The sequence below is a fragment of the Anas platyrhynchos genome, chromosome 2 (genome assembly GCF_047663525.1).
Source record: "Anas platyrhynchos isolate ZD024472 breed Pekin duck chromosome 2, IASCAAS_PekinDuck_T2T, whole genome shotgun sequence".
Classification (NCBI taxonomy): Eukaryota; Metazoa; Chordata; class Aves; order Anseriformes; family Anatidae; genus Anas; species Anas platyrhynchos.
The window spans coordinates 133,670,712-133,697,805 of NC_092588.1; the positions used below are offsets into that span (position 1 = coordinate 133,670,712).

At 43.0% G+C, this 27,094-nt stretch overlaps 1 protein-coding gene across 7 annotated transcripts in view; it reads right to left on the reverse strand.

The window, feature by feature from the left end:
* The window catches only part of DYNC1I1 (dynein cytoplasmic 1 intermediate chain 1), a 188,727-nt gene that overhangs the window by 15,439 nt on the left and 146,194 nt on the right, over positions 1-27,094 (reverse strand). For all 7 annotated transcript variants that reach the window (XM_072033627.1, XM_027450829.3, XM_027450824.3 and 4 more), the window contains 3 exons: positions 25,705-25,849; positions 9,546-9,686; positions 3,767-3,892 (listed from right to left, as the gene is read on the reverse strand). In XM_072033627.1, coding sequence (XP_071889728.1) covers positions 3,767-3,892; positions 9,546-9,686; positions 25,705-25,849 — 412 coding nt within the window. The remainder of the gene's footprint in view (positions 1-3,766; positions 3,893-9,545; positions 9,687-25,704; positions 25,850-27,094) is intronic.

Genomic DNA, 27,094 nt, shown 5'->3' on the forward strand with positions numbered 1-27,094 from the left:
CAGAGGTGCAAATGGCATTCTCAATAAGCCAGGTAAGCAACAAACATGGTTGTCAGAGAATATTTATGACAGCGGCAACTGTGTAACATCACTGAAGCATGCACAATGGGAGCAAGCTTTCTAGAAAATACATGTACAGAAGAGACATGCAGTTAGGTCTAACTATCAATCATCTGGACGTGTGAATAAATCTATAGTCAGTGGTCCATGTTCTGCTAAAATCAACTTTACCATATAGAAAACTTGCTGCCCTGTAAATAATCCAGAAGACTAAATAAGATAAAACACATTTTACATACTATCACCACGGTAATATCTCAGCTACCAGACCAGCAAAGGTTTGTGTCTTTTTACCTGTCATAAAGAGTATTTACAGTGACTGGTTATATCCTCTTTTCAAGTTATTTAGGTTTACGATCACATCACACTGAAACAATCTCTTTTTTTTTGTTGTTTGTTTAGGTTTTTATTTTGTAATTCACAGTCTTTAAATCAGTGGTTACTGATCCACAAGAGCACATCTATATGGACTATTTAAGTCTCTTCTCCCTTGGAAGTGTGTGTATAACTCCCATTAATGCTAATGGGCATAAAGCACATGCATTGAGGAGAAAATAGACCCCTCACTGTGAAAATAAATGTGTTCAGTTATTTTCAGACACGATGCTGAAATCAAACAACTAAGAGTACACACTATAAGGAGATAACATCATATAGCCTAACTGAAAATGTCACCAGTATTTTTAACTCCCTGATCATGGACTCTGCCACGTTCTTCATGCCGTATCTTGTGTCATAACGACTGTGACTGCGTAGCATCTCAAGAAGGGCCAAATCCTAAGCAATCTAAGCAAAACAGCCCCTTCCTCAAGTTCCTGGCCCTCACAAACAATGCAAGGTTACATTTTCACTTAGGCCACACAATGGTTTTTGCTTTACACCATATAGGTTACCAGCAGCAATCAGTGTTCTCCAGGTCTTTAAAACTGTGATGAACCTACCAAAGTAAAAATCCATATCACATTTACTCCTTAATGATATGATAGTGCCATGTTTTCTGCTCTGATCAAAATTCATAGGATCAAATCTGTATGTTCAAGCAGGTAAGAAAATTTGCTTATATAGTAATGTGAAATTCAAAGATGTTGTGGTATGATTCTACAATAATAAAGCACAGTAACATATATATCCAGATCTTTTTGACTGAGCCAATGTTTTATGAACTGACAGCTAATCTAACATGATAATTTGGATCACCCACAAGAAAAAAAAAGGTTTTCAAAGGGTGCAGTAAAAGTGGAGCATTGATGTCTTTGGTGAAGATATTTAGGGGCTTTGTAAAGTGGCCTGCTGACTTTCTAATGCAAGTAATCACGCTCGCCGTCCTAAATCAGAGAGATGCACCTTCAAATAAATGGATGTTACTGAGTTATCAGCCAGGCAGGGCTGAGTTCTTCCAGTGATGAGGCCTTTTCAAAAGTCAGTGCCGGAGGAGATGGGTGGGGTGCAGCAGCTGAAAGGTCATCTGTCGTGGCTGTGTGTCAGGCTTTGCAACACAGCTGAGACAAAGGGGAGATCTGGGCACTGACAGGTGCCGTGTGGGCCAGCTCACAGCCACACACCCATATCACGTCCCTTCTGCTGTCACTGATGCTTGTCTGCCCTCATACTGAGTCAGTTCATGGCGAAAAATATCCCAACAAAACAAAAGAAAAATCAGTATTTCTCTGCTGATTTAGCTCCTTCACCATAATGTGGGGTCTGCTGTGTGCTACTGGTACCAGCACAAAAACTGGACAGCAAAGGATATGGCTCGGGACAGCTGCTGACAGAGGGAGAAGGACTGCCCATAAAATAACTCATGAGAGGGCTCTTTATGAACCAGCACAGAGGGTTAACGAGTGAAGAAGCTATTCCTCACTGCCCGAGCCCTCAGTTTTAGGCTGTCAAACTGCAAGGCATTTCTGCAGCTCACCTCAGGCTTTATAGTGACAAGAGCTGTGCCAGAGAATAGCTGAGCATCCTTCTCTTTTAAACCAGAAAAAGCCACCCTAACAGCACAGCAGCCCTGGCAGCATCTGAAGCTGGAATTACTGCAGAGACTGATGCTGTCAGAAGGAACCAGGCAACAAATTAAAGAGTTCCTTCATTACAGAAGAGGAGGAGGCGTGGCAATGGCCCATGACCTGTCAGCTGCTATGTGGATGGACATCAATCCAATTGTGCAAGTAGGGATGGAGCTGGGCTGGAGAGCCTGGGGCTCTGCACAGACAGAACACAGACAAAGCAGAGCACGTTACTCTGAAACCGATCAGGACTCATGAAAATAAATACCATTGAATGGCTCTTTTCTTTTTCCTTCTCAAGTAATAGAAAACTGTCTTTCTTTTTGATCTGAGTGTGACTCATTTTGCAAGTTGAATTCTGATTATAGAGAGGAAAAGGCCAAAAACTTAAATATTACTTCTCCTGCACAGTAACAGTAAATCTATTTTCTCCTGGGTGAGCTTGCAGGGATAAACAATCCTGTGAATGGCCTGGTGTATGATATGCAAAAAAACACATTTCTGGAGCCTGTCTAGACTCCCAGACAAGATCAGATCGTGCTGTCATCACAGACATTTCCATAGCCTGTCACATCACTTTGAAGACAGAAAAAACACCTTTTCAGAACAGTCATGCAAAACGAAAAATAAACAAAAACAGCCTGACCTGCAGTGTTGTAGTGGAAGTCTGAATGCAGTAACCTCAGCCAATTTAGAGATTATGCTAACAATACAGCACAAAGTTTCAGCAAACATTTGTGAGGAAAGGCAACTCCTGCACAAGCAAATGCAATCCAAAAATATGAGTCATGCACAAGCAATTTTGCTATGGGCCATAAAATCACTTTATGAGAGTTACAGATAATTCTGTATGTATTCCATAATGTTTCCCTACTGTGTAGAGATGGATATCTCAGTATCCTATCACAGATAATGACAGAAAACAAATTCCCTACATAAAAGCTGATTGCTCAGAGATTCACCCTTAGCTGTTCCAAGGAATTGTAATGCCGACAGAACATTTTATACCTTATTCATCAACACAGAAGTAGATTCTATCAGTGCCAAACATACTGCAGTTTAGATGGCTTTTACAATATGTAGTAGGGTGAATTGAGAGCAGCCTCAGACACAGAATATACATCCTGCTATTTCTCAGCACCCACATACCCTTCATCACGCATGCAGCTACCATCCTCCACAATGACACCTTTCATTTCCTCCTTTTAGTACCTTTGCACATATTCAAACATATTTACCATTATTCAGCACTAAAACAACAGCCTCTTACTCTGTACATGTCATGCTGAGAGAAGCCTACAACATTAAGCCAGTCATGAAATAAGAGATGCTGGAATATAAAAGGTGAACCCTACAGGACCAACTTCAGAACAAAAGAGATTCTCTTTGTACCTGTATTTTCCTCTTTGTGTTCCTTTTTAAACTTTTTCCAACTGTACATAAAAAAAAAAATTATGAAAATAAAAAATGCTGGATATTTTCAAAAAAGACTTTCCTCCTGACACTTTCACTATTTACTCTTTCGCATGGTAGCTTTACAACTAAAATGCTGTTGGCAACCTGAACCAACAGGGACTCTGCTGAAAGCCAGAGCGTATATTCTTTGGAGGTGTCCTACTGACTAAAAAGGTAAGATCTTCTCTCAAACTTGGATGTGGTGACTTGCAGGACCTGAGCTTTGAACACAATAAAAATAATACCTCTCCAACATCATAGATCCATATGCGGCCTTCTGAATCACCAACTGCGACCTCCTTCCCAGCCTGGGCCCAGCGGACACGGTTGAGGGCAGAAGCTCCTTCTATTGTCACGCTAGCTGTGGGAACCTGTTGAAACAATAGGAACAGACAGGACAATAAAATCACGCTGCCTGCAGACCCAGGGGTCAGTTTTGAACGTCCTATTTTGCTGGGTGAGTCACAAGCCTCTCGTCAGGGGGGAGGAGAAGAAGAGGGTTCATTGTTTCTTCAGTCACATGTGCTAAAAAAAGAAAGAGTAAGAGATTGCTTAGAATGAGTAGGGAAGACTTTTCTACTGTAAAAGGCAGTAAACGAAACAATTGTACCCCTTAACTCAGAGACGCGTGAAACTGCGTCTGCTTCTTTCTCAAAATTCACTGATTTATGACCAAGAACCAACTGAGGGTAGGACTTGGCTTCGGTCCTACCCCGACTTCTGAGCAGGGCCCAAATAACCTGCCTGCTGTAGCCAAATCCCTGATGCACCCTTGGATTTCATACTCACCTCTGCAGCTAGATGCAGAGGTCAAAGCTCAGGTACTAATTAAGAAGAGTCCTGAGCTAATCACTTCAGTGAGGACACAGCAGAAGGCGAGAACAGCTGAGCTGACATTTAGGAACTCCTACAGCACATTCCCACAATTCTCTTGCACATCCCCGTATTCCCAGGAGCCTTCTTCTTGTTGAACTCCACCTGGATGCTGCTTAATTTCCAAACTCCCTCCCTGCCCCAAGCCGACTGGCAAACTTAACAGGTGACCCACAAGAATACATCAAGGCGCTGGTTAACATGTGGGATGAATAAAGAACACGATCTTAGGAGAAGTATTTGTAATCTACGCTGGAATGAGGGCATCAAAAGGAGCTGCAGGAGGAAGGAACCGTGTGGGTGTCTGTCCCAGATAGGGAGATCACTCGCTTGATTTAGGTCACCTCATAAGACAAATGACGGTGGCCTGCGAGCCTGCTGATGCTCCACCCAGCTCCTTTAACAGGAGAACCTGCCTGAGCAAGGAGCCTGCAGCTTGGCACGGCAGCCTCCTGAACGAGGCTTTTTAGCTTTTATTTTTCAGATCAGGGCAATTGGTGTCGGATGGGAGCTTCAATAGCGGTTCCCCCACCAGACCACCTCACGGGAACAGGCCTTAGGCACACACTGGGATGGGGACAAGGGGATGCTGTGGGATTTACAAATGGAGGTGGAGCTGGAGAACAGTCCTGGCAAGAAGAGGCAGCTGGACAGGAGCCAGAGCCTGGGACACCTCTGCAGGAGCGAGGGGAATCCTCTGGTCCCCACTGTGGGCAGGCTGCTGCATGAGGGGAGTGAGCAGCTTGGAGGCAGTATAAAAACCAGGTCTAAAATACGAGAATTTTTCCTGACTTCACCTCAGTTCCCAGGCTATAGCGTTATACGGTAGTTGCCAGACAGCTCTACAGATCCACAAGAAAAATGATTTTAAAGGAAACACTGAGCAGCTTCCCTGCTGTCAGCTCTACGGCCTTCGGCACATCAGCGGGGTGCGTGGCGGCAGGGAGCCCAACCCCTGCGGCTGCCTGAGGCTCAGGGCACTGCTGGCCCTGCACCTCCCCACCTGGATGTTCCCTGTCACAGACCCTGCCCAAACCGAGCAGGTACCTGCCAGCCCACCGGGCCTGGCAAACTGAGGTGTCTTCTCCATAAAGGACTCAGGAAACTCCCCTTTAGGCAGCCCCGCAAGTGGAATGAAAAAGGATTTTGTCCGTAGGCAATGCAGAAATAAGGCTGGATAACAATCAGAAAGCAGATCCTGTCCTCCCCCTTTAGGAAGTCATTCAGATGCAAATAAGCTGCTGGCCTCGTCCCTGGGTTGTGCAAGGCCGAGGTCCATCCAAGGCAGCCTCACTGATGAGCGCTGGCACGCTCCCGCTCCCCGTCCCAAGTATGTTACTCGTTAGCGCGCTACAGCCGAGGGCTCCAATCTGCCGTGGGGTCACTGAGCCAGGATCCCATCGCATTAAAAAATGAGCAAGTTTTACCCTTCTGATCACTGATTTCTAAAGAAAATAAAAACTATTTTAATTCCAGCCAAAATTAATTTCATAACATTTGGAAATGGGTTTCTTCAAACAACGACTAAATGCCACATTTTTCGAGCACTAATCCACTACCCAGCTACGTTTCTCAGAAAACTGCAGATCAAAGATATTTGTTTCAAATGAGCTACACAGCTTAGATTTAAGGCACTGAATTTTTAACGAAATCTTTCAGAAGGCTGAAATCTGTAACTCCAGAACTGTTTTTTGTTGTTAACACAGCATTCTTGCAGTGTTCCACATAAAAACAAGCAGCATGCATGCTGCAGACACAAGACACAACCCATGTTTTTTTTTTTTTCAAACCCAATGGTTTTGTAAAATCCTATTACTATTCCACAAAACTATCTAGCAAAATAAAAAGCAATCTTGCAATAGTGTTTAAAAATCTAAATAGAAAACCTTTTCTCCAGTGATACAGAATAAAATATATTCAAACCATAGTATCTTAAAATAGATTTGTCTACCTGGAGAAGTGATAGGTTAAATTACACATGCCTATTTTAGATTTTAAAGATACGAGGTTATTTTATAATGGTAGCATTATGTTGCTAAAATTACATTTAAAATACTTTATAAATTCTCTGAAGTTGCTTGTCAGATTTTTTACAGTTTTGAAATAAGATTTTACAAGGTAACAGATTAAGATGCAGTCAGAAAAACCTGCATGGTAGGAATATATACACACACACACACACACACACATATATATATATTTACACTTCTATTACTTATGTAACGTCTAAACCTGCTTGCAAATAGATCTTCTACCTGTTTTTAGAAACAGACACCATCTTCGTATTTTCGAAGCTAAGGTAGGGCACACAATATGTTTGAAATGTTTGAAAGCAATATAACAGAGCAAGAATAAGTAATTTTATCTATAAGCTGCTATTAACCTCATCCATAACCAAGATTCATTAATAACCTAGAGACTATCCAAACTCGATCAAAAAAAAGAAATGTAATGAACACATACATAAGAAATTGGCATTTGCTAACCTGAAGCTATCAGGAAACCTCATATCCTGATTCCTATAATAATATTCAGTTTGCAAAAGAATAAAGGTGGGAAGTATTTTTTTTTTTTTGCTTTTTAAAGTTTTTTATATTGATTTATTAAATATAAATCAACCATGATGATTTGCATTACTACTACAAAAAATCACTTCTGGTATCCATAGACCAAAACACAGCATACAAATACGCCTGGCTATTTTACACTGAGATTTTAAGAACAATTAGATCGATTAAATCTATGGTACGGGCAAATGATTTTAGTTATTTTGATTAGAAAGCACCTAGTATGCGGGAGAACAGTTTTTAATAAATATGGGGAGTAACGCTACCATAAACTGTGTTACAGTTCAAAAATTTGAAGGTAGCATATCAGAACTAAAACCAGCTATTTTCTTAATTGGTTTATAAAATAGTACCTAAATAATAATGTGGCTTATTTCTTGAATTAAACAAAACTATTAATAACAATCACATCTGGTTCTCACACAGACGTTTTTATAAACAGCTAGCAGTTAAACCCATTAATATACCTGTTATTTTCTACCGTTTTTATAAATACTTAGACATCACCAATCTGACGTCTAAAAGTCAAAAATAGGTATTTCAAGATTTCTTAATGCACAGGCAAAAGTGCTGGCAGGCTTCTTCTTAGCAAACAGCAAAGCAGAATTAAACTGCTTAATCAAATGCAGAAATCTTGAAAATTATGAACTAATTATGACCTACCAGATAGAGGGTAAAAGCAAACAACAATCACTTTCAGCTATGATGTTTAAAACAACTCCTTACAGTTCTTTCAGCGGTATTTGTATGTCTGGTACTGCTTCTCTCACATAACAAAACCCTACATCTATTCAAATTCTGCCAGTTTAGCGTTTTGAGAGATTTTTAAATTTACTTTATCAGCGCTCAGTAAGGAGACCAAATGGTATTTCTTCCTCCAGACACAAATTCAATTCTCATAAAAATACAAAGCTCTGATACCACAGAAATAATTTCATTCTGATCCCAACATGAGAGAGGATTTCAACCTCTCAGCGGAGATCATTTGTGAAATCAGGGTGGCCTCACATGCAGAAGAAGAGCAGGATTGAGCTTGAAGTTAATTTTTATTTTTCTGCTGATGTTCCTGTGTATTTATATGTAAACACACTGAAGACACAGCAGCAGTTTTCTACGTACAGCCTTATTATTGATGGGAATGGGATCAAGCAGTCCATATTATTATTATTTTTTAAAGAAATTATGGTCTCGTTGAATTAAATGGCAAAACATCAGTTGATTTTAAGCAAAGCAGGACTTCAGCCCTGGTATTTGGGGGAAAAGGGTTATTTTTTTTTCTTTTTAAAACACTGGGTTTTATGCTCTGTGTTTAAGCCTGCATTAATGAGAACACCTGAAGGATATGTCCCTCCCTTCCCAAAATAAATTCTGAAGAGACTCCTCCTGTATATCCTCCAGCTGTATGTGCTCTAATTAAAAAGGCTGTGCTGCTTCCTGCTCAGAGCACTTCAAAAGGCCTCGCTGCTCCCCTTGACAATGCAGTTCGCAGTGCTGGTTCCTCTTACCTGTCCGTGCTTATTTATGGCAAGCACCATTCACTGGGAGCCATAAACCCTGCCTGTATTTCACTTGGGTTGAAACGTATATTGTGTTTATGGGAAAGATGAATTAATGAACAAACTAATCTTAAAAAAACAACAACAAAACAATATTGTAGAAAACAGGGTGTGTGAGGAAAATACTGCTGGTTGTTCTTCAGTCTTCCTTTCTTTTTTTTTTTTGGAAATGAAGAAACCATCAGTTAATGCGCGTTACTTTTACGTTCCCTCGTTCTTAGTTTTACATGGTATTAAATAAAAATCCGTGAGACTTCAGTTCTGGAAAAAGATTTCAGTTCTTATTCTGACAACTGATTGCTGGCCATCTAAGAGTTCGGGTGATGCTGTTCTCTTATTGAAAAACATTTCCAGAGGAAAATGAGATCCAGAAAACACGCTGCCAATATACACCTGCAGCATTTTTTTTTTTTTGAGGGGGGTGAGGAGAAGTAACAGGAGGGAAGGGAAAAGGGGTACGCAGCATGTTTAGAAAATGATTTTATTGAAATGAGGGGCTTTGCCCTGCCTCTGGTTAACCCTTCCCCATCAGTGAGGTGTAGAGGTGGGACTTTCTCCCCACTCTGCACAGAAACCCCTGGCTTCCTTTGCTTAAGTTTCACCGCAATTTGGGCAAACTTTAAAAAAGGGGGAAAAAGGAAGGTGAGGCCGGAAAATCACAGGCGGTTCCCTCCGCTGAAGGCGGAACGCGGGCGGGGCAGGGGGGTGCGGGAAGGGGCCGGGGCGCTGCTCTGGGCACCCCCGGGCCATGGGGCGGAGGGGGGGAGCGCCCTGGGCTCCCGTTTTGGGGCTCCCCCCCCAAACCGGGAGGAGGGAGGGGAGGGGAGGGGAGGGGAGGGGAGGGCGCAGCCTCCCCCGGCCCCCGCAGGTAGCGGGGCGGAGGCGGGGAGGGCGGAGGGGGCGGCCCGGCTCCCCCCCCCCGGCAGCGGGACGAGACCTGCCCTGCCCGGCCCGGCCCGGCCCTGCCGTGCCCTGCCCGCCCCCTGAGGGCTCCCTGCGGGCTCGGGGCTCGCCCTGCCCTCACCCACCTCGGTGTCGTTGTTGAGGTTCCAGAGGTCCAGGCGCCCCATCCCGTCCACGCAGGCGAAGAGCGCGGGGTGCACGGGCGACCACATGACATCGTAGACATAGTCGGCGTTGTCTTCAAAGGAGTAGAGCGGCTTGTTGTGCTGTGGGAGCGGAGAGAGCAGCCGTGAAGACTTCGTGGCGCTAGTGCCGCCTCGGGCTGTCTGGCGAGGCTAATTAAAAACTTTGCACATTTCACCGCGCGCCATAAAACTGCCCCGAGATGAAAGCTCCGCGCGGAGGGCGGGGACCGCGCCTTAATGGGGGCAGCGACTGTCCGCTGGGATAAAGGAGATGCCCGGCGTGAGGGGCGGCGGGGCGGGGGGCGCCCCCTTCCAGCCCCAGCCCGGAGCCCCGGGGGTGGGCAGGCAGCGGGCAGGCACCCGCCCGGCCCGGCCCGACCCCACCGGCAGCCGGGCTCCGCGGCCCCCGCGCACCGCAGGCGGCGGCTGCCACCTAGCGGCGGGCGGCCCGGCCATGTCGTGTCATGTCATGTCGCCTCAGGGGGCGGCTGTCGCGACAGGCCGCAGAGGGCAGGCGGGTGGCCCCGGCAGGCAGCGGCGGGGTGTGTGGGGAGGCGAGGCAGCAAGTACAGCGGGAAGCGGCTGTAATTGTCCCTGATGAATTATTCATCGCGCCCGGCTTGTCTAATTCTGGCGTAATGGCTTCGCTAATCCCTGATCAATTAATGGGAAATGAAATTTAAATGATAATGAAAGCTCAGGAGATAAAGGGAATTAAGTGTTCTCGCGGCTTGTGACAGAAATCTAAACAATGGGACTTTTTTTTTTTAACTGTCTCCCTCAGCCCGTCAGCTGCCTGCAGCAGCTCCTCGGCGGGGACCCGCGGGAACGGGACCTGCGCCTGGTGAAAACTCGGGCCAGAAACCAGGAGTGGCACGGGGTGACTCCGAAAACCCCCAAATGGGACTGACAGGGCACCTCCAACCTCAGCACGCTCCCTGCAGAGCACGCCTCTGTTCGTTTCGCAGGGGAAACGGCGCTGCAGGTGCTGGCACCGCGCTGCATGGCCGTGACACACTTTTTCCGGGACGTGAAGCAGCTGATTGTAATCATGACATCGCTTTCCTTTCGTATATTGTTAATTTTGCACAATAAAATAGCTTAATCTCTGCCTACTGCCGGGTCCTTGCCAGTTTTGTGTTCGGTCCTCCAGCCCTACACAGGGCTTCCCTCGATGTGTGGGCAACTGCACATGGCAGATTTTTTAGAAATATTTTCATTCACTGCAGGTGTAACAAAACTATAACAAAGTGCTCAGAGATTCAATTACAAGATGTTGTCATTTGCAAAACAACACTAAAAATGCTAAGGGATTGGCTTCCATAGGCCAGTTTTCCCTATACCTGGATTGACGAAAGACACTTTGAATGATTACACGACCAGGTCCCAAATGTTCGTAACTGGCCTAATAGTTTTTATGCATTTCCTAAGAGTATCAAGCATTTTGTTTTATGTGACAATAAAATGAAATTAGAGCTTGAGGTTATTACTTCAAATTTATATAACATCTTTATTTTTTTTTCCAAAGCTGGAGTTTTGCAAAAGAAAAGGAAAAAAATCACAAGAATAGTTTCTTACTTAAACAAACCCCAACTCTCCAAACATATGTATCTGCTTAGTACATTATCAGTGCAGTGGAGGGAGTTACATGTGTTAATGGAATTACTTGCATGCCCATGCTAAAGCGTATGCAGGGTCGAGGGCCAAATGAAGACTCAGCTTTTGAAGAGGCAGGGGTATTTCATAGGAAATTTCAGAGTGAATCTCTTCAGCTGTGAACCAGGGAACAGAATTTAGAGTGGTCAATACAGAGCCACAATACCTATCTGCCGCATTGTGTGTTTTCACTGAAAATTAGGTTCAAATACATCAGCCATCTAAACGCTGGAAAAATGGGCATGGAGCACAATACTATACTGAAGGGAAAGGAAATCTGGCCAGCCGTTAGGTGGCCAATATTTTTCTTAGACATGGGAAATGTGCAGCACATATAGCACTTTAACATTAAGTGTCATGGGAGAAGTACCAAAATTCCATAGAAGTAAAGGGACTATTAAGATATCAATCAATCCAGAGCAGATTTCAATCAATGTTTCCTTTTTGTCCACATATCAAAGCTTGTTTTGATCTTATTTTGAGTGCGACACTTTTAATGCTCTTTTAGTTCTGCCAGTTTCTTTTCTAATTCATGACCAAAGAATAAAGCATTAGAAGGAAAGGTCAGGAGATGTTGCTCTACTGTGAGTCTTCCTGTACAATTTCTAGCAAATGGCTTTAGCTAGTGTGCCTCAGTTTCCCTGTTAGCAAAAGAAAAACACTTTCTGAGTAATGGTATTTGAGGTGAAAAGCACAGCAGATACGCAGTGTGCATTGCATTTAACTTAACAGTGGAAATATTCAGTCAGATATGAAAGCAGAGCTAAAACCTGGACAAAAATTATCTTTTTAGAACGATCTCAGACATACAAAGAGTGAGACACAAATGGAGATGAATAGGCAGTGGAGCAAGATAGGAAAAAAATATAAATAATAATAATCATCATCATCATCATCAGCAGCAGCAGCCATGTAAGTAGCCCAAGCAAAAGGCAAGATCAACTGCAGCATGGTTGAGAAAAAAGGGAGAGAGACCCATCATACAGCAGCACCAGGCAGTGGGAGTGCAGCTGGGCTACAGCCTTCATAGTTCCTGCAGTGTATCTGCTCTCCCAGCTTGTCTAGTGTTCAATGGGGAAAAAAAAACACATTTCCCATACCATGTCTTTCTGTATTGCACCCTTTAACTAAAGAACAACTGCATTGGATCAGGCTGAATGTCCCTCTTGCTTAGCATCCTGTCTTCAATGATTAAAAAGAGACTGACCTTTCTTAAAACCTAACATTTCATCCTGTCTGATTTCACCCACTGAGAACAGTTATATTGATTTCAATGTGAAGACTCGATTTGTAAGATTAAGTGTGTATATAAATGTTTGCAGGACTTCCGTACTATAAGCCTCTTAACTAAGGGCCCAGGCCCTGCAGATTCTTTTAATGTAAGGATTTATGAGTAAGGACCGATACCAACCACTTCTAGAAAATGTTGAAATGTGGAACCATGTAAAGGTCACTTTAAAGCAGTTTTAAATTACCAAAACTTCAGACTTACACAATCTATAACTAACATATGGCTATTATTATAAAACAACTGAAATTTAAACTTGATGAGCTTTCATTCTTAAATATCAACCCGCTCTGTTACTCAATAGAACAGAAGAAATAGTTTAAAACAGTATCTTCAGACAGACTTGCACCAAATCTACTTATTACAAAAAAAAAAAAAAAAAAAAAAAAAAAGACTGTTTGGGGTGAAAACTTGGCCTTGCTGAATCAATGGAGTTTTGCCATTGATTTCAGCAGGACAGAAATTGAGCATTTAGCGGAAAAAGTGAAAAAGCCATTTCTAAGACGTGTTTTTGTCTCATTTATTTAAGCAGATAGTCAAAATCTATTGTTCCTCCTCAGTGTTTGTATACAGTCAGTCATTGTTTAAAAGAACAATGCAGAGTGAACATCTTAAATACGTGGGAGCTGTCTAGGAATTAGCACTTGTCTATGAAATAAGAAACTCATCTTAAAAAAAATAGTAGATATTTATATAAAAGAGGTATTTTTTTTCCACGTATAAATTTGACCAGTCTATTCTGCTTATTTGCATAGAATTTGCTTTAATCCAGGAGGCGCCACACATAAAGCAGCTAATTAGCCATATAAAGGAATGTATACATATTCACAGGTTTTAACTAGCATCTGACTTCTTAAAAGCCATGGAAAAAGCAATTGGCCTTGCCTGTTTCATGAAAGGAGTGTTTTACACACTGGCACAATTTCTGTGGGTGTCAGCTCCACCTAAAGGTACTTCTCTAGACTGTACCTTCAATGCTGCAGATGGATGGTGACACCATACTCTCCACTTACTGAGCATCCTATCTCCTTTTTCTTTTCACTCCACTTTCTCCTCTTGTAAAGACAATAGACAAAATCCTTGGTTCTGGCTGACGCTGATTAACTACAGCCATGAATGTGGTGCAGTATTGTAAGTTGATTTAAACAAATTTAATTTTTCTGTGTGTGCAGCAAATATGACAGATTCATTAATCCTTGGCACAGAAACTTTCCAAACTAGGTGGCGTGTTTTTTTAGGCTCAAACTCTGGCTCTTGGGCACTTGGACAGAGCAGTCCCAGAGTGTTCCCGAGCAGAGTGGCTGTTGTGTCTGGCCCTTGAACAAGGGAAGAGGGAAATTTGGCCCCTATGGCAGGCAACTTGTATAATTAGCCTTTATACACTAAATATATATATATATATATAAAATTAAAATTGCAAAGTGGTGTCAAAAGATAACATCTCTTCCAGCATAGGTAACACGTTAGATTCACAGAGTGGTTTGGGTTGGAAGGGACCTTAAAGATCACCCAGTTCCAACCCCCTGCCATGGGCAGGGACACCTCCCAGCAGACCAGGTCACCCAAGGCCCCATCCAGCCTGGCCTTGAGCACCTCCAGGGATGGGGCATCCACAGCTTCTCTGGGCAGCCTGTGCCAGGGCCTCACCACCCTCTGAGTGAAGAATTTATTCCTTATATCTAATCTCAATCTCCCCTCTTTTAGTTTAAAATCATTATCCCTTGTCCTATCACTACAAGCCCTTGTGAAAAGTCCCCTTCCATCTTTCCTATAAGCTCTCCTGAAGTACTAGAAGGCGGCAGTAGCATTTCATTGATGTAGCATTTCATTCCCATGTCTTCACATTGGGAAGTAAAACTCCACTGTCTTTAAGGCAAGTGTTAAGGAGCCAAACAGACCAGATACAAAAGATACCAATATAGGGCATAGCTTGTGGTCTTCCACTTGGGTTAGGAACTGAGTACTTTCACTCTTTTCATAGACCTAAGTGCTAGGCCCAGCCTTCTCTGTATTGAGAGGGACACCTTAGCTAGGCCAACCCAAAAGATGCAGACAGAGTAAGTGAAACCTAAAAGCTGCTGGGAATTTTGAGGTGAATACTCCTTGGATCAGCTGCATCCCAGTCTTGACCTTTCCTCCTTCAGTGGTCTCCTTTCTGGGCCACCAGGTGTTAAGTGCTTGGGGTTACTTGTGCAGACATCTTGTGATGGGGGAGTAAGTCCTCTGCTGTGTGTAAGGGTCTGCTACTCTTGTAAGCCCTTACATTCTCCATTTGACTCAGTATGGAGTCAACGATGCCTCGTTTTTTATTCTGACTGATTGATCTCAATGGGAGTTTTGCCAGTTCTGGACTGCCATGTTTTCCCCAAATCTGTTTTCCAATAGTTATGACAATTTTGGATAATCCAACATCTTCTGCTTTTACTGTATGTTTATGGGACTTGGTTTAGCTCAGATTACGCTAACTTTTAGAAGACACAGTACTCCCAGGAACTGTTAAATTGCCTTACAAGAGCTAGCACTAGAAGCTATAAATCAGAGGTGCTAGTTACAGGTACATCCCTGATGGCTCAGCAAAGCCTGTCTGCATTCTCCCCACAGGCTATCATTATCCCCCAGACCCCGATACTGTACAACTCAGAACATGCAGTCTTGCCCCACCTTCTCCAAGCAGAGCCAGACCTTCATGGATGACAGTGGGAAAGCAAAAGGTGGACGTTTATGTTCTTCAACTTCAGCCCCCCAATTTCACTGTCTGACTGAGGGGCACTAAATTGAGCTATATGAGTAGTAACTCCCTTAGCTTTTGTTAAATTCCTGTTGGCAGTCAGATTCAGTCCTGAACTACAGTCGAGCCTCTGGGGCTCACGGGACATTTCACTGGGCTGTGACCTGTGAGTATGTTCTAAGTACTGCAAGGTGTGATCCATAGCCTAACATATCTTCCAGTATGTATGGACAATTATTGGTGTATTGGGCTAGAGATACTACCACTAAGTATTTTTAAATATTATGATTCAGTACCTTTAAGGCAAGCTGTTGAACAGTAAAGGCCCCTCTGCTTTGATTAATGATGCTGAATGCAAAGTCAGTGGTTAGTAAAATAATTACTCTCCAAGATGGGATTGGTTTCCTGGCCCTGTTGAACTAAATGGAAACACAGCCATTTATTGTGCTGTTACTCCTCAGGTCTGCAGCTTTGCTGTTAGAAGCACCGCACTTCTTTTGTTTAAAATGTAAGGAAGAAAATTCTCCAAAATCCTGACCTCCTAACAACAGCAGTGGGAATGAGAGCTCAGTGCCTCACAAGACTGACTCCCCATATACGCTGCTTTTCTGTCATTTCGGAGATGATGGCACCTGCATCCAGTTACACAGTTTCACACAGTGTCACCTCACTGTCAGAGGACTAGGTCACTAAATCAAGTGTAAAACTGCATCTGTGAATCAAGGAACAGGCTTCCTTTTTAGATTCAGCAGTGATAGAGGGGAGGAAGAAGTGAGAGTGGAAATGACCCCTATGCTCTTAGGAGCCCTGTTTTATTTAAGAACTGTAGTGTTACTACATTGATTGTTTTGTGGCATCCTAAACGTTGTAGACACCAAGGCAGAAAACCTTTCACATTTAGAAATCATTGTTCTTGCAGAGATGCTAAAACTGTTGCCTCTTGTAATTGACAACAATAAAAAACTGCAGTATTTTTGCATAAACATGTGGGAATTATTATAGACGGAGGAGGGGACAAGGGTGAGACTGAAAGGGAAGGGGGTATGGGAGCAGACCAGTCTGGAGATAACATGATGATTACATTTTTGTGGTTTCCTTCAAAGTCAAAGCGTCACGGGTGAACATATAAGAAGGAAGCAAAGGAAAAAAAAGGTTTGATGATTGGCACAGGCGGTTTTAATGAGAACCAATCTTAAGGCCTAATACTGTAGCATGGAGAAAAAGCATAAAAGAGCTTGGAAAGTCAGACATCACCTGACTTTTAGGAGCGTCAGAGAGCCAGACAGCAGAGCTTTCAGGGTCTGCGGAGATAGCCTGGAAGTTACACTGACAGGTAAACTGCTGACTTGGTTAATCCTCATGATCTGTTTTGAGTCCTCCACAGAGATGCAACACGTTCAGGCTGTGCTGCCAGATGACAGCTCTCTTTGGTCTTCTAGCTGTCTTCTACCCTGCCTTTCCACTTACTCAGTGGAAAAAGACCTTTCTATTTTCTCAGGAAAAAGAGCATGAGGTACGGCATTCCTCTGTACCACTGTACATTAGCTGGGGAACTATTTTCAGTGAGTTTGATATAAACGTGTATTACGTGATGACTGATGTAAAATAAAATTAATTGAGATCTGCTTGCCACAGATTAACTGTACAATGCATCAGGAGGTATGTAAGGCCTCAAAACTCTACAATACATGCTGAGGAAAGATTGTACAAAGAGGCTAACATGCAGACTGGGTTACAGTGAGGCACCATGGAGAACAGTGTTCCCCAGCTGACTTTTCTCACCAGTTCCCACTGGTGTATGCTTGTTTTTACATTTTAGATCATCCAGATTTATTCCCAGTCTGGAGTCCCTCTTACTGCACACTCGCAAAAATTGTGCCTACAGGTTTCCACTGCTTGAGGTTAATGCCTTCTGCTCCACTTGCCCACATCAAGCTGGGTGCTGTGTGGATCAAAACAGCGGAGAAGCCTGTACAGGTACTTGCCATTTGTTCTGTATTTCCTCAGACTGCTGACTTCATTGCGAAATGTTAATCAAGTTTTCCACCTTTTATTTAAAGCATGCTTTAAGCAAGCCAGCACTTCATCTTGTGCTACTAACTGTGCACTTCCATCACCAGATTACTTGAAAAATGTCATTTTCTTTTGGAATTTATAACTACTTCTAAAGACAGCTCAGTTTCTTCTTTAAGAAGCTCAAAACTATAAAAGGTCTTATTGTCCCTGCCTAGCAAACTGATTCACAGTTTCTGTCGCTCCTACTCCTGCCTCTATATTACTGTTTTCCCAGATTTTTTTTTCAGAGGAGCACTTGGGGGACTTGCTGAGGAATGTGAGTCAGGTACGGTTTTGCTAGACTGACAGAAGGAAGAATCACCAAACCCTACTCAGAGCGTACATGAAATACTGAAGAAGGGTGGATGTGGTATTTTACCTGCAGTCGTCACCCGCTGTTTGTATCCCACACAGGTGGGATCAGGAAGCAGCGCTGGAGATGAGTGGGATGCTTCGGGGGAAGCCAAATTGCTGTGACAGGGCTCTCCTGCCAGGCAGGAGAGGCAGCAGCACTCACTTAGAGGCCACCTCCTGCTTGAGTCAATGGGACTGTCTCCCTGCCTCAGGCCTCAGGCTGCTAAAGAGAGGTAGTTCAGCTCCAATTGCCTACCAACTTTTCTGTTCATACCAAATGGTAAGGCACATGTATTCCTGACTCCTGGAAAAAGCTCTAGAAACAAAAAAATCTTGCGGTAATATTTTATTGCTGCTGTTCATCTCGGTAGCTCACTCACCCAGCATTCAGTAACACAGACAGCTTGAGCTCCTTCTCTTTCCTCTCCACCTTTTTCTCTCCTTCCACTGTCCTTCCTGATTAAACTACAGGGCCAGGTATGCTCTTCTGCAGCCGTGCTTCTGTGCTGGGATCGCTGCCTGCCCTGTTTTGCAGCCCCCACTCCTCCAGCTCGCTCACAGCCCTGCCTGCAGGCGCGCCACTGCCACTCCAGCTGGGTACAGGAAAATTACTTTGTGCGACAGGCAAGGAGGGGAGTGGGATAATGGAGCTGCGGTTTCAGGGGATCGTTACTGCTGTGATCCCACCCCCGTCACTCTGACTGAAACCTTCAGTATGAGGCCCTGGAAAATTCGGGTTTTCTTTCTAATGGAAAATACTGCTTCATCATAGGGTACCTGGCCCGGCATTGCGTGCGGACTCGGGGAATTATTAGGCTTTCAAGCAACTCTGTTGCTTCAGTTTCAGTGTTCCAAGTGCCAGCAAGAGCAGGCAGGAGCATGGGGAATATTGCAGAACAGCCTGATGTGACAGCACTGTCTGCTAACAGTCCCGATTAGTATTTGTAGCTGCTACCACCAGGATGCCTGCAGAGCTTTCATGGGTCAGCAAGCAATGATTTTGAGGCTAATTATTATTGAAGAGAACTCCATCTTGTAGGATTTTGAATACGGTTCCTTTTTTCCTGATAACAAAAGTCTCTCGCATAGCAGAGAAAGGACTGCCGCATGAAGCAGGTGGGAGAAAATTTCCATTAGTGAAGAAATCCTGGCTTTTATATATTGATAATTCTCCTGAAATGGCTCACTGCTACATGCGAGCCTGATCCTTCAGCATAATTCTGCAACAGAACAGTCAGTGGGAGGTTTGCATTTTGATTTCAGGGAAAAAGGAATCAAGACTCTGTTTTGTATGGATTATATGGACTCCTGAAATCAAATTCCACTTTCCATTTGCAAATAAAGCTTTCACTGGCTACGGCTGGATTTCTCTTAGGATTTTCTGAAGTAAAGGTTAGCCCTGTGAATTCTTTGGAACAGCCTCAGCATTTTAGATGACTTTTACTTTTCTCTGCGTATGCCATTCTTCACAAAATGATTCACAAAGGAGCAGCATGGTTGGCATGAGTAAATGAAATATGTCGGCCAGCTGAGGAATATTTTCCTATCGCTTTTCAAATACGGCTACACTGAAAACCAAAATCATGAGAAAAATTTCATGTGAAGAACTTGGGGTTGATTTCAAGCCACCTGACTTCACTTTGGTTTTGCTCCTTAAAATTACCTAGAAAATACCATAATCTTCTTTTTTGTACAGCTGGATGAGAGCCAGACCTCTGGCTCCAGAGGTAAAGGGCAAAAACTAAAAAAATCCTGTCTGAACAGGCAACTCCACCCTCTTCCCCAAGTCAACTTGGCCTTTTGACAGAAAGTGAGCTCTGAAGCAAATTCATTCATTGCCTTGTTTTTGGACAAAACTCAAAATTCTGAACTCACACCACAGGGAGACCATTTCCATGAAATTCAGCATACTATTTTATCATCCTTTGTCTTCCCCTATAATCAGATAAAATTAGCATTTGGACAGTGATTAATCAGATTAGTCATTTTAATGGCTTTTATCAAAAAGAAAAAGCTTGTGCTGGAAAAGTAAGTGTTGTCAAAGGAAAGTGATAGCCTTATGAGCAGATTCACAAACAAGCTCCATGTTGTAATCCAGCAGGGGGGGGCTGTTCCAGCCAGGTATCTGAAATAAGAAGGGTTAAGTAGTCCATTGAGCTGGGCATTTGATCTCCACCAAAACAAATGGGAGAGAGGGAGAGAAGAAAATAGGGAGGGCAGTCCATATTCAGTCTATGTGCTCTGACAATAGACTAAAGTTGTGGTCTCCCTCACTGTATATTATTGCTTTTCATCATTTTCCTCTTGCTGTTATTTCTTTTGCTGCCCTAAACTCTTGGAGCCCTTGTGAGTTGACCAGCCCACCATGGCACCAGTGACAGATTGAGATTGCATTCAGATTCAGCTGCGTAAGAAACCAAAGAATGGAAGTCCAAAATATTAAAGGAACCAAGAGGATCTAACTTCCAATATGCAGTAAGACAGATCTAAAGTCCATTAGTCATTGACCTTTAGTCATTAGTCACCAAGAGAACAATTCACTCACAAATAGGCAATTTTTAAAGTTTACAGGGTCAGGTTGTCACTTTTTGAAGATTAATAAGTTACTATTTTGTGCTAATATAAGAAGACTGAATGTGGCCCAACAAATTTAGGAAAGCTTAGAAAATAATGTCAAGAATCAACAGGTTCAAGACTATTTTTTACTGAATCCAGATCAAAACTACTTAAGAGTATACAAGATAAGGTACGTGAATAGTGCCTGAAATAATGCCCCAAAATATTTTTGTGTTGGATCAAGCAAAAATTACGAATTGAGGATCTCATCACATACGAGTGCTATTCAACCACACGCTTCCACCCTCCCCCAACTCCCCTGTGCAGTTCCACCTAGCAGCACCCACTTCAAGGCCTCAGACAGATCCTTTATGAAACCTCTGCATTTCACCACTCCAGAGACCAGTCTGATCCTGTCACAAACTGGAGAAGCAGGGCTGGCCCCAAGTGGACAAAACTGGTTTTCATCAGGAAGTGTCAGCACATTAAAATCAAAGCTCTACTCCAAGAAGATCCTGCTTTCATCAAATCCATAGCTGTTCATAGACCCGAGATGCAGCTCTGAGCAAAATGGCAAGATCATCACAGCATTTCCTCCCCTTAGGGAAGACACATGTTCAAGTCTTACTCAGGCAGTCCTTTGCAGCATGGCTCGGTGCCCAAACCACGGGCTTACAGGATGCTCTTGTTGTGGAGCTCTTCATAAATAATTGCACATTCACTGGAAGAGGAACGTCTTCTGTAAGACAGGGGAATACTCTGTCCTATTAACCACTAATGGTAGTTTCTCTAATCAATGATCAACTCTAATTAGCCGCCATGGCCTTCACTACATTAAGTCATTAATCCCACCACTTCAATAAGAGGTAAGAACAATTTTCATGAGGAAGAATTCACCAAACTGTTGCAATAGTTCACTAAGTCTACTGTCCTTTTATTGTGAATAGTATTTGAGTATATCTCTACATGGATCTTTAACTGCAGGCAATGCTATCTGTAACATAAGAGGCTCTCACTCACCCACTTAACGTGATCGAAATTATACAAGAAAACATCTGAGCCAGTAACCAGGTATTTTGATACATGGCATTTGTACTGTAAAAAATAGTAACTTATTAATCTTCAAAAAGTGACAACCTGACCCTGTAAACTTTAAAAATTGCCTATTTGTGAGTGAATTGTTCTCTTGGTGACTAATCCACACAATCACGTAATGCTCTGATTCATTTTGCGATACCATTTTTCATCACAGTAAGTCCTATCAAGTTGTTCCTATCAGTTGCTATCAGCCAGGCTTTTTGGGGAAGGGTTTGGGGAACATAGCTAAAGTTCCTACTAGTCTTTGACAACAGCACCACATGTGCTTCTTTTTGTTCTAGCGGAAGGCTTGACCTCCAAGGAGATCGTGTTTAACCTCTAGACTCAAATGGAGTTTGAAGTCTTATGCTGGTAGGAAGGTATCAAAGTGCAAGGCAAAATCATTTACTTCAAGAATTGGCAGGACTGATTCATACCAAGATAACGAGTGAACAGATAAGATATTGAAGGTACAGAAACGTACATAAGGCACATAGACTGGAAAGGCAAATTTTTCTCTTTAAAATGTGGTTTCTCAAATATTGCAATGGACTGCAGACACCAAAAGAAAACAGCACAAGAAAGAGAAGAAGAAAAGAAAAGGAGGGGGACCCGGAAGAAGGAGCTACCACTGATGCATATGCTAGTAAGGCAAAGCTGAGCATGGACACAAAATAGTCTATTGCTGAAGGCACACGTCCTCTGGCTCACTTAGTCCTTGCTGATGGTTTTGCAGTGGTCCTACTACCAGTCTGCTCATCCCCATCCCTCCCTCTGAGTATGACACTCACCACCATTCCTTAACATTGGGCAGGAAGGAGATAAGCATGGAGGGGGAGACAGCAATGCTGCTACTGTTACTCCAGTCTCTCTTCTATGCAGCTGCCCACCTGAGTATGACTTAGATATTAGATGCATTAGGAGAAACACTCAGTCATTAGCACCTATCCTCAACGGAAGGATAAAAGATAAACGAGATATGTGAAGGATGAAAAAAAACTAACAAAATCCACCTCTTTACCCAGACCTTTATTAACTCCCTCAGCAGCAAACAAGCCATTTTCTAGGCATTAGCTGAAACTAGCTTGTTTTGCTATGCTTTAACAATTCCAAGCTAGCTTCTGTCCCTTGACACAATATCTAAAAATCCCCACTCCACACAGCAATTGCTGCAATAATAACAATACTTACATTTCATTATTTAACCTCATGCTATTCGTTCATGAGGATTAGTGCTTAATTAATTAGCAACACTTAGCATTTCCACTTAGCACTTTACCTCTTCAAAGCGTCGTACAAACGATACCTAATTAGGGGCAGAGCTCCACAGACACTTCACATCAGGACTTTCCTTTGACAGCTCTGCATCCCAGACTCACTGACGTAGTACAGCACGAATTCAAGCTGAAAGCCCTATTGACTTCAGCAGGAACCAGGTAATGCCCTGGCTATCAAGTGACTATCTTTGCAAATTACTTTTCTTTTCCTACTGCTTCTGGTTGCTTACTGTTTACCCAAGGATCTAATTATTGGCTAATATGACGGGTGATAAGAGGAACCTTTTATTAGTGTTATCTGCAAAACCTTCATTCTTCCGTTAGGGAAAACCTTATTCGCAGTCAGCTCGTTGAACTGCAGTTGGGATGGAAAATGTGTTAACTGCAAAAACAGATTATAAAATGTCAATCCAGAGTTTTTAAGGGAGACAGGGCTTTCAATCCATCAGTCAAATGCCTGCTATGAAAGTGCCTTTCTTGTAAGCACCCCAGGGTGCTACACCACATCAATAGACAATATAAACACAGAGCTTTTATGGTTCACTTTACAATTGGACATTGACTCTGAACCTGTGAAACAGAAAGGAATTGAATTTCATGACCAAAGAGGATAATGTGCACAGGATTAAGTAGACAACACTGGTAGAAGCCGGAAAGCAGCATGGCTTTGGATGTTGATAGAGAGATTAAGTTTACAAATAAGAAACCAAAGGAATAAAACAATCTGAGTAAGGTCTTATAAACCAGGAGTAGTACTCAAAGCTTCATAGTAATCCACTATTTTTTTCATTATCAAATGTGCCAATGGATTTATTCAAAGTCCACTGATCAACTGGCCCCTGACTGTGGAAATGGAATGGAGAGAGCCCTAACTCACTCCAGCCAAGAGATAGTATGGAAAGAAATTTCTGCAGGAGTCAGATTGGAAGAAGAAGAAAACATTCATCACATTGCAAGATCTTGCCTAGTGCCTCAGAGTACATCTTCAAAGGGCAGTGGCTAGCGGTGCTGCAGCCTGGAGCTGCTGCTGCTCAAACCTGCTCCAGAAGCAAGCAGTGGATCCACTACAGCAATAACACTGCTTCCAGTGCTGTGGTGTGTCACATGCCCGTTCCTGCTCACATCAGCAAGGTCAAGCAGCTTTCTCAGGAAGTCCCTCTTGCCAGATGAGCCACAGCCTGATAGGTATTAGAAATTTAAATGGTTTGGTTCTTTGAAAACTGACTGTATTGAACAGCATCTGACCCAGCCATTTTGGCACTGCACTCTTCCACAAGGATAACTCTGTACTGCTAACTGCAGCGTCTTTGTGTCCAAAATATGCTGTGTTAGTGTTACCACTAACTTCTGACATCCCAGGAGTTCAGAATAAAAAATAAAAAACAAAAACATGCCTTCTTACTCCTTAATATAATTTCATTTAAGCGACAGATGGATGAGATCCTTATTGACATATTCAGCCTCAAGCTGTGGCTTTGATATTCATCATAGGCTTTTCTGGGCATGTACATTTGGAGTACAGGTATTTCAGTACCAGCCTCTCATCTTCCACAAAGTCTTCCCAGATTTTTTTTTTCACCTTACTTAGCTTCAGCTTCAGCTATCTGATGTTCCCTTGCCCCCAGTTACCCCTGCCCAGCACTCCCTTGTCTCAGACACCAAAGAGCCTCACCAGCCCCAGCCAGCTCTCTATCACTGGGTTATCCTGCAGCCCTTTCCAATATTTACCACCCATGACCATCCCCCAGGACCACTTCTGCATTGGTTAAGGCTGGGTCCACTGATGTATATAGTACAAATTAGGTAAATCATGCACCTTCCTCCTTACAAACTTGCTAAAATGTAACACTCAGACAAAACTGTCAGCTATGGTCATTGCTCATCAGGCAAAGATACCTGTTAATTAGCATGTGCATTGGATCAGACCATTAACAAATGCATTATGAACCTACTACAGAGGCTAATTCAAGTTATTATCTAGGTAACAGTGCTTCTGCTTTCAGCACAAGGCTGTCACATGGCCCTCTCTGATCACTTCTGTATTTACATTTGCTGAGCATCTGTCCCAGCATCTCCAAGCCCTGATGTCTTTGGGGAACACACGCTGAGATATTTCCTGGCTGGGGTCAACTTCCAAAGCTGGAAATCTGTCGGGTGCAGCTCAAGATGTGAACCAAACACAGACATGAAAACACGATAAAGACAAAAGCCTGGCATTTGAAATGCAATTCTCTACTCTGGCATACAACAAAAATAACTATTAAAAATGGAAAAAATACAGCAAACACCGCTGAGAAACTAATAGCATGTACTCAGGAAAGAAAAAATATGAATAAATATGATGACTTAGATATTTAGAATTTTACTTCTTGTATTTCACCTAGCACAACAAAAGAGGTTGGCCTGTTTAATCTGTCCTGCAGTTTTTAGTCCCTCTGCCATTAGTCTATATTCATACACTTCTGTGGGGTGTGGGTATTCAAAGCTTCATTTCCATTGTTCGCAGTGCTCTCCCTGTAAGAGGTTGTGTGGCCGCATCCACAGAGCAGTCAGTAACAGACTGATGGAGGTCATGAATGTAACTTCCAGTGTGTATTTCCTCCCGGCTTCCAGCCATCAGTGTCTAATGTCATTGGGACGATTTATACTTTCTGGCTATGAAAACCTCCTACAGCAATGAATGTCATGATGGATATTGATTGCATTAAGCCGTACGTGTGCCTCCCCTGTTGCTTCATCAGAAGGAAATGCTCCTGCTGCTGCACTGTCACGGTGCACAGTATTAGTCTGGCAATTTAGCCTGCACAAGGTGTGCTGGATGGATTGTTTGATGACTGCCACTACAAGACATCCTAATCTCCTTCCCTAGTGAAATTGCTCAGTACTGGGGTTAATACTGAAGTGCAAGCCAGCTGAAACTACCTTTATAGGGTAGGCTCCAGGCAAACATGGTTGGCATAGTTACACTGGGTATGCATTTCACTTACAGTCATATCACTACGCCTTTCCTAAGCACACTTTCAGTGAATGAATTTCAGTTGGACCATTTCTGACAACGGCATTTGCACAAGTGCTATTACCCCTCACATCCCGGTTTGATTTTCTTACCTTTGTGGTCCACAACTTCACCGTCCAGTCAAATGATGATGTGACAAAGAGATGGGAGAAGTCAATCGGGCCCACTGCCATGTGACAATTGATTCCCGTGACAGGTCCTTGGTGGCCTTCAAAAATTTCACCAATGCCAGCTTTACTGCAGGAGGAAGAGACATTTTCATTCAGAGTGAGTTAACATCTGTTTTTGTTTTTGTTTTTGTTTTTTAAGATCATTTTGGTTTGTTCCTTTTAAAGCTCCATTTAATCTATAGAGCTCTCTCCTTTCGCTAAGGCCTTTGCCTGCAGAGCCTTACTGCTGTGGGCACAATTAATACTCAGGATCCAGCCCAGGGAGATATTTTCCCTTCACTTCTCAAGACTTGCATTACTGACTTTTACGTACACTGCCTACTACTATAGCATGAAATATCATTTATGTATAATTATAAAATAATTAGAAATTATAATTAAACTACAGCTTATACATCTAAGTATACCATTATTACAAGGAATAACCATTAAAATAAAAATGCAAATATGTTAATGACTTATAATTTGCAGTTCTTTTTCTCTTAAATATCTAAAATAACTTTGCACAGCAGTCAGTCAAGTCACTAGGAAGCAAATCCCTCTTCACAACATATGAAGGAACTATTCACATGATAAGGGATCACAGTCATTAACTTGAACATGGGAAGATGTGCATTGCACCAGCATGAGGCTAAAATAGTCCTTAGGAAGAAAAAGTGCAACTCTATGTAAGAGTGAACATGTGCAATTTTGTCCTTCCTGTAAGCAAATGATGTCAAATCGGTTGTCACTTCTGTGTCACACTGTACACAGAGAGGGGAGTGATGAAACTACCTATTTAATTACATGATTATACAAAAATTGCCAAGGGAAGAAAAGGCTTTAAAAATAGCCACAGCTCTTACAAGGCTGCCAGCCCGAATACAGAGGCCCCAGAGCTGAAGAGCTGCCCTGAGGGAGGCCAGTCCCTCGCCCCATCAGCAGCACCACCAGCGTGGTGTCCCCAGCCTCTCCTGCTGACCATGGACGTGTGGCCTCCCTTGGCCCCCCTGGAGCCCATGCAGCAAGTATATGCTGCTAGCGTGTGTGCCTGAGGTGCTCGGTACAAAATTTGTCTTGTTTCATCCCCGTCGGCCTGCCATGCACTTGGTGAGATGAGAACTTCTCAAGCACCAGGCGCACCGCATGTATCTGCGAGACGTTGACACCCCTTTTTCCAGAATACCACAGCTCTCTGCTGTGCTGTGCTGAGGAACACACGGGCCTCTGGAAACAAAATGGGGATGACAGCAAAAAGCTTCAGGGAAGACAGGCGGGGACGGACTAAGAACGTGTTCTTTGATGGTCAGCAGAAGGTTTGCTAAAAAGGTGG